Source organism: Hippopotamus amphibius, chromosome 3, assembly GCF_030028045.1.
Source record: "Hippopotamus amphibius kiboko isolate mHipAmp2 chromosome 3, mHipAmp2.hap2, whole genome shotgun sequence".
In the NCBI taxonomy this organism is placed as follows: Eukaryota; Metazoa; Chordata; class Mammalia; order Artiodactyla; family Hippopotamidae; genus Hippopotamus; species Hippopotamus amphibius.
Window position 1 is genome coordinate 133,565,442 of NC_080188.1, and position 12,379 is coordinate 133,577,820.

Genomic DNA, 12,379 nt, shown 5'->3' on the forward strand with positions numbered 1-12,379 from the left:
CTAAAGAATGAACAGGTTCCCACATCTTGGGTAATGACTAGAAAAAAAGCAGAATGGAGCAAGGAAGCTGGTGTGACAGTGGAAGAGACAGGAAGGGATCAATGCCCCGAAATTAAAGTGAGCGTAGGGGTCAGCTCATTCCAAGTCCCTAACCCCTCTCACCCCTCTAAGGAAGCCCCTCATTAGGGGGGAGAGGAGCCATCTGGGAGCAGCTCAGTGTGAGGATGTCTCTTTAGAACACAGACCTCATCTCCTCCCAGGGGCGGGGTCTAACCCCACCAGATGTATCCGTGCTAAACAAAAACTCATTGGGGAGTGATTTAAAATTTCTTCTTTATTAAAAAAAAAAAAAAAAGCATTTTTTTTTCTGTTTTTTTAAAAAAACTTCTCCAGTACATAAAAAAATTTTCCTGCCCTTAGCACTTCTTTCTTGCCTCCTTCACTCCCGCTCCTGGTGCCATCTGCCTGCAAGACCCAGATGAAGAAACCTTCTCAGATCGAGATCTGGGAGCTGGAGGGGGTTGAGGGGTTGAAGGAAGGTGGTTACTGGTCAAAAGGAGAAGTTCATTTGCACAAAAATATAAACCGTGGAGGATGAGACCAGCACATATACACATGGATTGATCTACAATCCACATTAAAAAAAAATAGACCCAAACTGTCATTTTACATTTGCAATATTATACAAAATAATATATATTTTTTAAACAACACACGCCCACACATCCACACACACACCCACACCCACACACACACACAAGGTGCCAGTAGCCCCTCCGCACTTATGCCGGTGGGGACAGGGGTGTCAGTAGGCAAAGATGACGTGGTAGGTGACCTGGTGGCCGTTGTCCCAGGCGTAGAGCAGGCGGTCCTTGGGGTTGTAGTCTATCTGGGTGGTGTAGGAATACTCATTCTCAAACAGCAGCCGGGGAATGATCTGCGTGTTGGTGTGGGTGTCAAAGGCATAGGAGATGTTGGCATTGCGCTGGTTGTGGCTGTCCACGGCATACAGCACCCCGCAGATGACGAAGCAGTTGCCATAGAAGTTCCGCCGCAGTCCTGTGCGCCACGTTGTCTCCTTCTGCGTGCTCAGGTCCACGGCGTTGAGCTTGCTCAGGACGATGACCTCCTGGCTGAAGCCCTCGTCGTCCAGGGCCGGGTAGATGAGCCACAGGCCATTCTCGTCCACAGCGAAGTCCACGTCCGAGTGGCCCTGCCACCGCCAGGGCGTGGCCTCCTCGTAGGCCACGTCGTGGAGCATGGCCCAGGCGGCCACGTAGCGCTGCTTCAGGTCGTACTTGATGATGTTGCGGGTGAAGGCCCGGTTGTAGTAGAAGGCGCCGTTGTACACCACGTGGCCTGTGCCGATCCAGCTGTAGGGGAGCTTGTAGGAATTGCTCCAGCGACCTGCGGGCGGTGAGAAGGCAGGAGGATTCAGGGCAACGGTGCGGAGGCCACCTGCCAGGCAGGCTGGGGGCAGCCCAGAGCGATGGGATGCTCCACTGGCTTGGGGTCTGAAGCCCTGGGCTGGTGTCCTGGCTCTGCCTCTTCCCAGTTCTGTACGGCAGCCACATCTGTCATTCAGAAATAACAACTCCCATTCCCCTCGCTGAGCTGTTTCAAGGATTCAGAGTGCTGACGTATGTGAGTGTGGTTTGTAAACTATCAAGGGTCATGGGAAAGGGAGCGTGTATCACGACTCTTCTGGACCAAACCCCAGGTCATCCCATGACCCAGGGGCTGGGAAGGAGGGGCAGGGATGGGAGATGAGAAAGCAGAGAATGTGAGGGAGTGTGGAAAAGGGACATCCCGTTACCAGAGAAGGTCCTTTTACCATCAGCAGAAGGCATTGCCCTCCTTGTCCACTGTCTCCACCCTAAGAGATCTGGCCATGATTAAAACAGACAACAGTGGGGAGGGAAGAACCTCCCCTGAGTTGGATCCACATCACGTACCTTGTTTGAAGTTCTCCAGGTTCCGGAACTCTACCAGCGTGTTGCCATAGTAATAATTGGTTACGTAAATCCGCTCATCTTTGGCCAGGGGGTCCTTCATCCAGGCCCCTTCATTCCTCCCGTATGTGTTCTGCGTAGTCGGCCCCGTAATTGTGGAGAGGGTGTCCTTGCACCTTCCTGATGGAGGAGAGGTAGATGGAGGAGTTGGGATGAAAGAAGAACGCCCACCCCTAAAACCCATGCTGGCTTGGCAGGCTTCTACAGCCCTGTATAACCGACCCGGTGCCAGACATTTTCTCAGCGTCATCCCCTGCTACTCCTCTCATCTATCTTAATTTCTACTCCTACAAAGCCATCTACTGTCACCATCCTGGGTCACTTTCATGCCACCATGCTTTGCTCCTGCTGTCCTCTTACTTCTCAATCCTACAAATTCATCCCTCAAGGATCTAAGCGCTAATGCCCTTTTCTGACACCTCATTGTCCTCTGAGAAACCATTCTATCCTTCTATTGGATTCCCTCCTGCTCCCATAGTACTGTGAATGTACCTCTCTTACAGGACATCTCATCTTATGTCTCAACAATGCTTGTGCATCTCTCTCCTGATTCAATGCCCACTCCCTTCCAGAGCATAAGCCCCAGGGAGCAGGACCTGTGGCTTTTCTCTGTGTCCTCGGTCCTCAGAATACACAGGCACTGAGCAGATGTTCTGAAGTTTGGATGAATACATGGCAGCATGAGACGTGTGACCAGAGGACAGGACTCTGCAGGTATGACCAGGAACATGGAGCTTCCTGAGCTGCCCTGAGGGGCTTGGCCCAGGCCACCAGCAGAGCCCAGCCCTGACTGTGCAGTGAATGTCATGTCCCTGAGGCCCACCTGCTGGGCCCTAGAGAGCTGCCCTCAAGCCTATGCCCCTGTGGGCAGGCTGCCAGGGCCCCCTTCTGGGGAATTGGAGGGGCCGGGGACCAAGTTCCCACAGAAGGAGCTTGCTCTGGCTGTAGGAGCCTCCTTCAAAGGTCAAGCCTGCTTTAATGGGAGAGGAACTCTGCAGTGCCCTCCTGAGTGACTCTCTGGAGAGACCTGGTATCCATGAGAGGTCCCAAAACACCACTAGAACCATGCTGGGTTCTAAACCAAGTCGAAAGCCTGTGTGCACGCTTAACATGCAGTATTATTATTGAACATGGCCCTGGATGATACTGAAATAACATTACTGAGAGCACGTGCTCTTTGTATCTCTGCACTAGTGGGTTAGGAAGGAGATGGGAAGAGGGCAATGGAGGGAGCAGTGGGAGAAGCAGATTAATCCAGCCTTGACAACTTCCTCCTACGCCTCCTGGCACCTGGGACCAGCAGAATACCCCCCACCTGCCATCAAGACTGGTGCACAGATGGGCAACAGCCATGACAGTAATTTGTCCTTGACATTCACGTGGCACCAAAGAACAAGGGCCTACAATTCAGATTCGGGGTTCTCTAAACTCCAGGCCACCCCCATTTCCAAATCGTTCCAATCTGTTCCATCCGTTCTGCTCCCCCATTAGTGGTCTGAGCTGGCAGGACAGGACAGGCGCTGTGCCCTTGGCCCCGGGCCTGGGGCAGTCAGGCATCTGAAAGTAGGATAAACATTGTTTCCCAGGCAGGCCCCACAGTTGGGTGCAATTGGCAGGATTCAGGCATCTCTGTGTGGGGTTTATTAGGTCCTGGTCTGACAGAGAGGGGAGGGATTCAGTCTCTGTAAGACAAACAACAGAGCCTACCAGCCAAAGCCTCATTCCCCCACATCTGAGCTCATCTGCTCAAGACAATAAAATAGAAGGCTCTGGCTGGGCCTGGGCACCAGAGGTCTGATGGAAAATATCTCATTCCCTGGCGCTGAGTGGGACCCTGGCTGCCAGTGAAGAAGCTGAGCTTCCTTAGAACTAAGGTGAGCCCTGGTGTGCCATCCCCAGGGAGGGGCATTTTTATGTGCCCCCTTCCCCTGGTAAAGCCCAGTGAGGACACTAACTCCCTGTCTTAGAAGCAGCCTGCAGCCCATGCCCAGAACCCCCGAGTGGCTGTGTGAGGCCAGGGGTTCCTGTCAGGGGGTCGCCATGGCTGTGCCACCTCTCTGTCCAGACATGGAAACTGCAGATGAGCTCCTGGAAGCCAGGACTCGTCTCAGTTTCAATGTACTGGGTTGCCCCAAGCAGCCTCCCAAATCCCTACAGGGTCTGGTCTCAGCACTAAGGCTCTGCAATGACAGGGGCTACAGAGTGCGCCCCAGGTTTGCAGCCAGAGGCCTGACATTGGTCTTGGCCCTACTACTGATGCCAAAGTCTGTGTTACTTCTAAAATGTCACAGAGCTTTAATTTCTTCCACAGGAAAACAAGCATAATGTACGCCCTGCCTACTTCACAAGAGCACTTGGAGTATGTATTCTGATGATGGTATGGTAGGCTGAGAAATGGCTCCCAAAGATATCCAGGTCTTACTCCCTGGAATCTGTGAATGTGACCTTATATGGCAAAAGAGACTTTGCAGATGTGATTACATCAAGGATGTTGTGATAGGGGGACTATCCTGTATTATCCAGGTGGGTCCCAACTGCAATCACACATGTCCTCATAACAGGGAGGCAGAGGGAGATGTGCCTACAAGAGGAGGCAACCTGAGGATGGAGGCAAAGACTGGACGATGAGGCACAAGCCAAGGAATGCTGGCAGCCACCTGAAGCTAGAAGAGGCGAGAAATGGACTGCCCCTTGGAGCCTCAGGAAGGAACCAGCCTTCTGAACCTTGATTTTAGCCCTGTAAGACTCATTTCAGCCTTAAGGCCTCCAGAACTGCTAGAGAGTAAATTTCTACTGTTTAAGCCATTAAGTTTGTGGTGATTTGTTACAGGAGGCATAAGAAACTAATACACATGAAGTCAGCTTCTGGCATCTTTATTTCTGTAGGAAGAGAGGAGTCCCAGCTTACAGCCTCAAAGTCCTGCTCCCCAGGACCTCAGGATGTATCTCCACATGCCCTCAGATACAGCAAATGCCACACGTGGCATGCAGGGTGGTCCAGCTCAGCCAGAAACAGTGGGACAGATACATGTGGTTTGAGAGCATCTGAAGACAGGTTCAAGGGAGGTCAGTAAACCATGAGACCCAGACCCATCACCACAGTCTGAAAATCTGGGGCTTTTCAGATGCTCCCACCCTTGGCAGCAAACTGTCAGCCTTGGAGAGAAGACAGTGCACGTTTACTCCTTTTCAATGATAATGAGAAAAAGAAGGGAGACAATTCAAAGGCACTGCGGAGAAAACAGAATGCTGCCTGCAACTCAGAAGCCTTCCCCCAAAGCATGGGGACCGCGAACATTTCTGAAGCTGTCTCTCTCGCCTCGTGTAATCATCAGTAGTCCTGGGAGACGGCTGGCCCTGCTTCAAAGGTCCCCCGGGTCTGGAAGGTAGGGGCTCTTCCTCTCAGCAAATAAACCTGCTCAAATCATGCCTTCTAACAAAAAGAAATCAGCGAACAAGAGGCGACCCTGCCCTCTGGGGCTGTCAGCTGTGGCGTTGCCATGGCAGGCGTTGCCATGGCAGGCCTCCCCTGCAGGGTGCAGAGGAGCCCCCACACGCCTCAGCCCCTCACCTGACAGCTGCCTTAAATGCTTACGCACTGTCCATCAGCGATGCTCTCTGCTCTTGTCAGTCTAGTCAAGCCTGTCTTTTGTCTGAAACTGTGTACGACCCCCAGCCCCCACCCACTTCCCCACCTCCCTTGTTCTTGTTCACTGGACTTTCACATCCCTCTCTCCTGGTCCCCACTCACCTCCCTGCTCACGCTGCCTTGGCTGCTTCTCTTTCCTGCCCACCTTACCAGTGTGATCCCTTCGCTCCCCACTCGTAGCCCCTTCTCTTCTTGTTCTTCCTGTGTTCCCTGGGCACGCTCAGCTCTTGCTCAGCCCAGCGTGTGCTTCTGAGCACCAGACATCTAACTCCTACTGGATAGTTCTCTCCCGTGTCCTCCTGATTCCTCAAACTTCATGGGTTAAAAATGGAATTCATTTGCTTCAGGTCACAGCCTTGTTCCTCCTGTACTTCCTGTCCTGGAGAAGGGCACGGCACACCATTCCCCAAGGCAGGAACCTTTGTCCTCCCTGATGTCCCCCCCTCCTCCAGCCACAAACCCATTGGTCACCGTCTCCCACCCCTCACCTCTCCGCCCTTTCCCTCCGGCTCTGGCTTAGTCTAGACCTCGCTGCCTCCTGCCTGCATCCCTCCAGTTACACTGGTGTTCTCTGTGGCTCATCTTCTAATCTGTCCCCCTCCCAGCAGTCCTGAGGTGCTTTCCTACTTAAACCCTTACCTCACCGTCACCAACCACTGCATGAAGCCCTAAGTCCTGTCCTAGCACATCAGCTCCTCCTGCACTGCCATGACGTCCTGCCATCTCCCCTCGCTCAGAGTTCTCAAACTCAGATGTGTCCAGGGGCCACATGGGGAGTGAAATGCGTGAAGCAGGCTGCGTGTGAGACAGTGAGTCACAGTAGAGACTGTGGTGGATTGGAAGAGCAGCTGACCTGAAGGCATTCAGATTTAAGATGGTCAAGACATCACGGGATGCATGTGGCCCTCCGGTTGCCAGCTTTGAGATCTCTTACCCACCCCTAACGACTTACACTCCCCACAGGTGCCATGCCCAGGGCTGGCTTCACCGACACGTGACCTGGACAATCACCCTTTCAAAGCTCTGCTGTTGCCATCTTCAAATCTTAATAACTTTACCTTGAATTTTTGTTTTATAAATGGAGTCTAACAGGACAACGGAGCATGTGCGTGAGCAGAGAACACACTACGATGCGTCCGCCTTCCTTGTGGCCCATTTGCATGCAGCATTTGCTATGCCCCGTGGACACAGGTGGACCCACTGTGCGTGGGAGTCCAGTGAGACTCAAAGTGAAGACAAGGTAGGTGTGTTGTCTCTATGACTGAGAGGGGCCCGACAGCCCCAGAGGCCACACTTTCCATCTGAACCAGAATTTGCTTTGAACGTAGAAAGAAGGCAGTGACGTTCCAAGAAACATAAACAACCAAGTAACTGTCATATTCTTTCTTACTTGTGTTATTTCCTTGCGTCAGCCAACAACTCATGCTGAAAATGACATATAGCAGAGGGAAAGATAGGGCAACTCATAGTTCCTTTTCTTTTTAGTCTTCCTTACTTAGTAAGCCAAAAGTAGGCAGCGCTGGTAAAATGTGCACCATTAAGAAGTGAAACAGAAGCAGATGAATTAGTTTCGTGCAGTGTTTCCACTGGTCTGCTAAGAACAAAATACACACCTGTAGGAGCCATGAAATACGAACTGTATCATTTTGGTGGATTCCACATGTGAATTAAGTGATCTTATCTTTGCCTTGAAAACTGGCAGTGCACAATATAAACATGAATGATTAAATTCGTGGTAATTATTTGTTTTTAATATTTCTTTACTTACGATGGCAGGAAATAGCAAAGAAAAAAACCAAGTGAAAGAGAGAAAGATCAGAGAAGAAAGGAGACAGCTTTACATTCACTACCTTCAGTGGCACTTTTCTCCTGCTTTTTGAACTAGGGGCTCTACGTTTTCATTTTGCACTGGGCTCTACAAAATGTGTAGTTAGGGACTTCCCTGGCGGCGGTCCAGTGATAAAGACTTCCCCTTCCAGTGCAGGGGATGTGGGTTCGATCCCTGGTCAGGGAGCTAAGATCCCACATGACTCGTGGCCAAAAAACCAAAAACATAAAACAGAAGTAATACTGTAACAAATTCAATAAAGACTTTAAAAAATGGTCCATATCAAAAAAAATAAAAAAAAAAGAAAAAAAAAAAAAGAAAAAAGAAAACATGTAGTCTGCCCTGACCAAACTGGTTCACTTCTGGGGCTCATCAGCTCTGAGCCTTCTCACTGCAATGCCACCTTCTGTCCTGGCTGGTTTTTCCTCATCCCTTGAGACAGTTAGGTCAGCTTCTCTTTCTAGAAGAGAGTCGCTCTGACCCCAGAGCACCCTACGTACTTGCTCACCACCCTGAATTGACACTGTGTTTATGCGTCTCATACACAAGCTTGTACGCAACTCCAGGTCAGGGTCGCTGCCTCGTGTGCCTTTGCACAACCAGCACCTACAGCACCTGCACATCAGCAACACTCGGTACTTTCTTTCAGTTGACAACTCTGAATATTTTCCCCAGCTTAGAACCTTCTCTACCACTTTTAGATATGAGTCCCGACGTCTCACTCCCTCATGCCTCCCATGTGCGCCAGGACGGTGGGCGTTCTTCAGTCCCCCTCACCCCGCCCCACCCCGCGCACAGGCTCCTGCTCTCAGCTCTGCCCTGGCGACCACCCTCACAGATGGAGCTCCACCGTCAGAACCGGAGACAGTCTCCCCTGGACCACATACCCCACTGCTTGCCAGGCCCGGCCACTTTCGTCACCCACACCCCCGTCACCGTGAGCCACTGTAGAAGTGACCAGAGCTCACTCCCTTTTGCAACCAGCACGCGTGGGGCTGAGTGAATTAGGAGTGGCCTCTTCATCCTTGTAGAGAGGCCCAGACTTTACTCCTTCTCCATTTGCAAGAACGTCTCCACTTTACACATTTCTAGGGCCAGCGGCCTCTGTGTTCCGACTGAAGTTCCTAGTAGCTGAGGGGGCCGGTGAGGTGCTCCAGCAAAGTGACCGAGAGCAGAGGGTGTCTGTGGAGTCGGGGGCCGGGAAAGCTGCCTGTCACATGACTCCAGGCAGCGAGCTGGGACAATTCTTGGTCCTGAGTCTGGGTGCCGTGGAGGATCTGGGAAGCCCTGCCCCTGCCCGGGTCAGCACCACCTTCCTCAGGCAGCCTGAGACCAGGCCTGCGGTCCCGCAGAGGAGGAGGGCTGACCGGCCACCTCGAGATCATGTCCCCTAGGCTCACCCATGACACAGGCCCTCTGGAACTGCTGGCATCCTGACTGCCCGCTTTGTCTGCTCCTCCGCACGCTGCGCCCCAGCCCCAAAGCAGCCTCTCCTAAAACATGCACCAGGACTTTAAGCTGCAGTCCTTAAAGTCTGGGACTCTGCAAAGCCTTGGCCATGTGGCACAAGTGTCCTCTTCCTCTGCGGTAGCCTGAGCAGACCTCTCCAAGCCACTGAGAATGGTGACCAGTCCTTTCCCTTCCCTTCCTGAGCCTCAGCTCCCAATCACTGACAGCATTTTTCCTCTCCTGTCCTAGAGCTACAACACGTTGGCCAAAAGTTCATTCTAATTTGCTTGTTTTTGAAATTATTCTGAGAGTTTTACAATTCCCCTGAGGAAAAACGTTTTAGGGCATCACAAAACCAGGTTTGGAAACCATGGGATAGGATGTTCTTTTTAAAAGCAGCCCCATTTAAAACCACTCAAACATCTCAAGGTCAAAATTGCCAGCAAACAACCTTTCACAGGCAGCAAATCATTGGCCTGTGTTGGTTTCAGCCAAATGATTTTTATTTAACTGATGACTACATGTAGTCTTACTTGGCCAGGCATGGGCAGGCAGCAAGTCTGCAGAGAAGGCTCCAGAAAAGAAATCCCATCCACACTAACAGCAGCCTGAGAGAAGCACTTGACAGCAATACCTGATTAAAAATGATTCCTGAAGAAACCTGCCAAGACTCCACATTGCCTAAACAGCCATCCTTCTCTATATGCCACCCTCTCTTTTCACCCCTTGCTATTTGAAGAAACACTTATATCTATGTCCATGTCCCTGTATTTTTTCTGTATAAGACACAAGAGGCAAGAACCCCAGCTCTTCTGAAAAAATCCTATAGGCCAGTCTTTAAGCAGAAGCTTACATCCTCTGTATAAGACAGAGGAATGGATAAAGAAGATGTGGTACATATATACAATGGAATATTATTCAGCCATCTTAATAACGAAATAATAAATGAAATAATGGAATAAATGAAATAATAAATAAATGAAAAAATGCCATTTGCAGCAACATGGATGGACCTGTAGATTATCATACTAAGTAAAATAAGTCAGACAGAGAAAGACAAATATCACATGATATCACTTATATGTGGAATCTTAAAAAAAAGGATATACATGAACTTATTTACAAAACAGAAACAGACTCACAGAGAATGAACTTATGGTTATCGGGGAGGAGGGCTGGGGAGGGATAAATTGGGAGTTTGGGATTGACATGTACACATTGCTATATTTAAAACAGAAAACCAACAAGGACCTACTGTATAAAACAGGGAACTCTGCTCAATATTCTGTAATGACCTAAATGGAAAAAGAATTTGAAAAAGAATAGATACGTGTATGTATAACTGTATCAGTTTGCTGTACACCTGAAACTAACACAACACTGTTAGTCAACTATACTTCAACATAAAATAAAAAATTTTTTTTAATTTCTGAAAAATCCTACAGACCAGTCTTTAAGCAGAAGCTCACATCCTCTGTGACAATGTTATTCTGGTTGAGTAAATACTGAACAGCAAGAGAAAACTGCATCCCTGTCTCCTGCTCCTACCACTAGGTAAATAGCTGCCAGGACACAGGGCTTTTCCTGTCTGGACGTCAGCCTCTCAGTCAGGCTAATGGCGGAGGTGGAGTCCTAAGAACTCCAGAAAGGTGCACGGCAGGAGTCACACCAGCAAAGGCCACTGGTGCTGACACCCAGAGGAAGCAGGTGGGTTGTGGAGACAGTGGAGAACTCCAGCCCCAGCTAGGAAGTCACCAAGGGAAGAGGCTTCCAGGCTGGCCAGCACCATCACTGACACCTGCAAGGTGTGCAGATCTCCCTGTAGCCGGTCTTCACTGGTTGTGTTCTACCCCTCTGTGGAGGGATGGCGGCAGGCAGCTGTCTGAGTTTCTGGAGGAACTGTCCCTCCCACCCAAGTGGTGGAGGTATTGGGGCCCCCAGGGAGCTCACTCCCATGAAGAAGGGGAGATGGAGTGCTGGGCTCAGGGTCTGTGGGCCCACGAGTGTGGTCAAGGCTGCCCACAGCCAGTGTGGAAAGGGAACCTCTGCTCAGACCCCGGGGCTTTCTGCAGAAACTGAGCAGGACCCACAGCTTCGGAACAGAGTACCCATGCAGTGAAGAATGCACCTTCTACTCTACGGTCAGATTGCTCCCACCATGGAAGCAACAGAAAGGAAAAGGAAACATTCTCTCCTCCCACCCCAACCTCTCTGACTCAAGAACTGTCTCCTTCCTTATCTTCCTCCAGGCCAAGGTTCATGAGATTTTGCCCTGGGGTCCATTTGACTGGCTATTTCCTTGACATTATTCTGGGATTTTTTTACCCAATAAGAATCTCTTGCTATATCATGGCCTGATAAACTTACTGCAGAAAACCACAGAATATAACGGAGGAAACAGTCTTTAGCAAATTTCTAATTTCTGAGGCCCATAGAAGGGCAGAGATTTGGCCAAGGTCATACAGCTGTCAGCGGCAGAGACCAGGCTAGAACCAGGTGTTTGGCTCCCAGCAGATGCTCTTCCACCATCTGTCTGGTGTGGCCGGCACCTTATTCTGAGGAGGAATTAGGGAAGAAGCTGCCAAGGGAGCAGACAATGGGAGGAAGGGAAAGATGGGTACAAGGCAAATCACATCTGTCAAATCAAGTATACTTTCAATGAAATGACTATTCAATAGTGTTGTTTTTCAATCACTATCGACGGTGACTCAATGAATGTTTGGTTCAGTTCTCTATGGAAGAGCCATCTGCAGCCAGGTCCCATTTCCTTTTCTAGTTGTTTCTCCCCCGACACGCTCATGCTTCACTGTTCTCTGAGTCATCTTGTGGCCATGGAGCTCCCAGGAACAGAAAAGGGCTGTTTTCTCCGTGCTTCTGGAACCTACCCTGCTCCTCTAAACTAGCAGTCAGAAGACTTCCCTTCTCTACTTAGAAAACTCCTGTTCATCATTCAAAACCCAGCCCAAAGGATACCACCTTAGAAAAGCTTCCCCAGCCTTCTTAGCAGCCAGGCCAAGTTGCCGCTCCTTTCATTTACCTGTCTCTCCATCCCTCTGTTATAGCATTTATCACACGATGCCGCAATGTTTCCATGCTTTCTACGGCCAAGTGCTCATGAGATTTCTCCCTGGGGCCCACTGCACTAATTATTCCCCTGTTCCCATTCTTATTATCCTGGGATCCCTCTCCCCACATAACAATCTCTTCTTAGTTCATGGCCTGGTAAACATACTGCAGAAAACTTAGTCATCACTAAATAACCAAATACCCAATACCCATCACAAAGCCCAGTACACCAGCACTTGACAAACGCTTATAAAACTTATTAATGCAGCTGAGATCTTAGCTCCATTAATATACGTATATTTTAGAAAGGAGTTTCCCACTCCTATCACTGGCACATTTCGAACACGCAGACCCTAGATGTTAAAACTGATCATT

General features: G+C 50.1%; 1 protein-coding gene across 2 annotated transcripts in view; it reads right to left on the reverse strand.

Annotated features, from left to right (window-relative positions):
- Window positions 1-324: 324 nt before the first annotated feature.
- The window catches only part of OLFML2B (olfactomedin like 2B), a 38,716-nt gene continuing 26,661 nt past the window's right edge, over window positions 325-12,379 (reverse strand). For both annotated transcript variants that reach the window (XM_057730089.1, XM_057730088.1), the window contains exons 7-8: window positions 1,956-2,132; window positions 325-1,407 (exon numbers count right to left, since the gene is read on the reverse strand). In XM_057730089.1, the coding sequence (XP_057586072.1) occupies window positions 806-1,407; window positions 1,956-2,132 (779 nt within the window). In that variant the 3' untranslated portion in view covers window positions 325-805. The remainder of the gene's footprint in view (window positions 1,408-1,955; window positions 2,133-12,379) is intronic.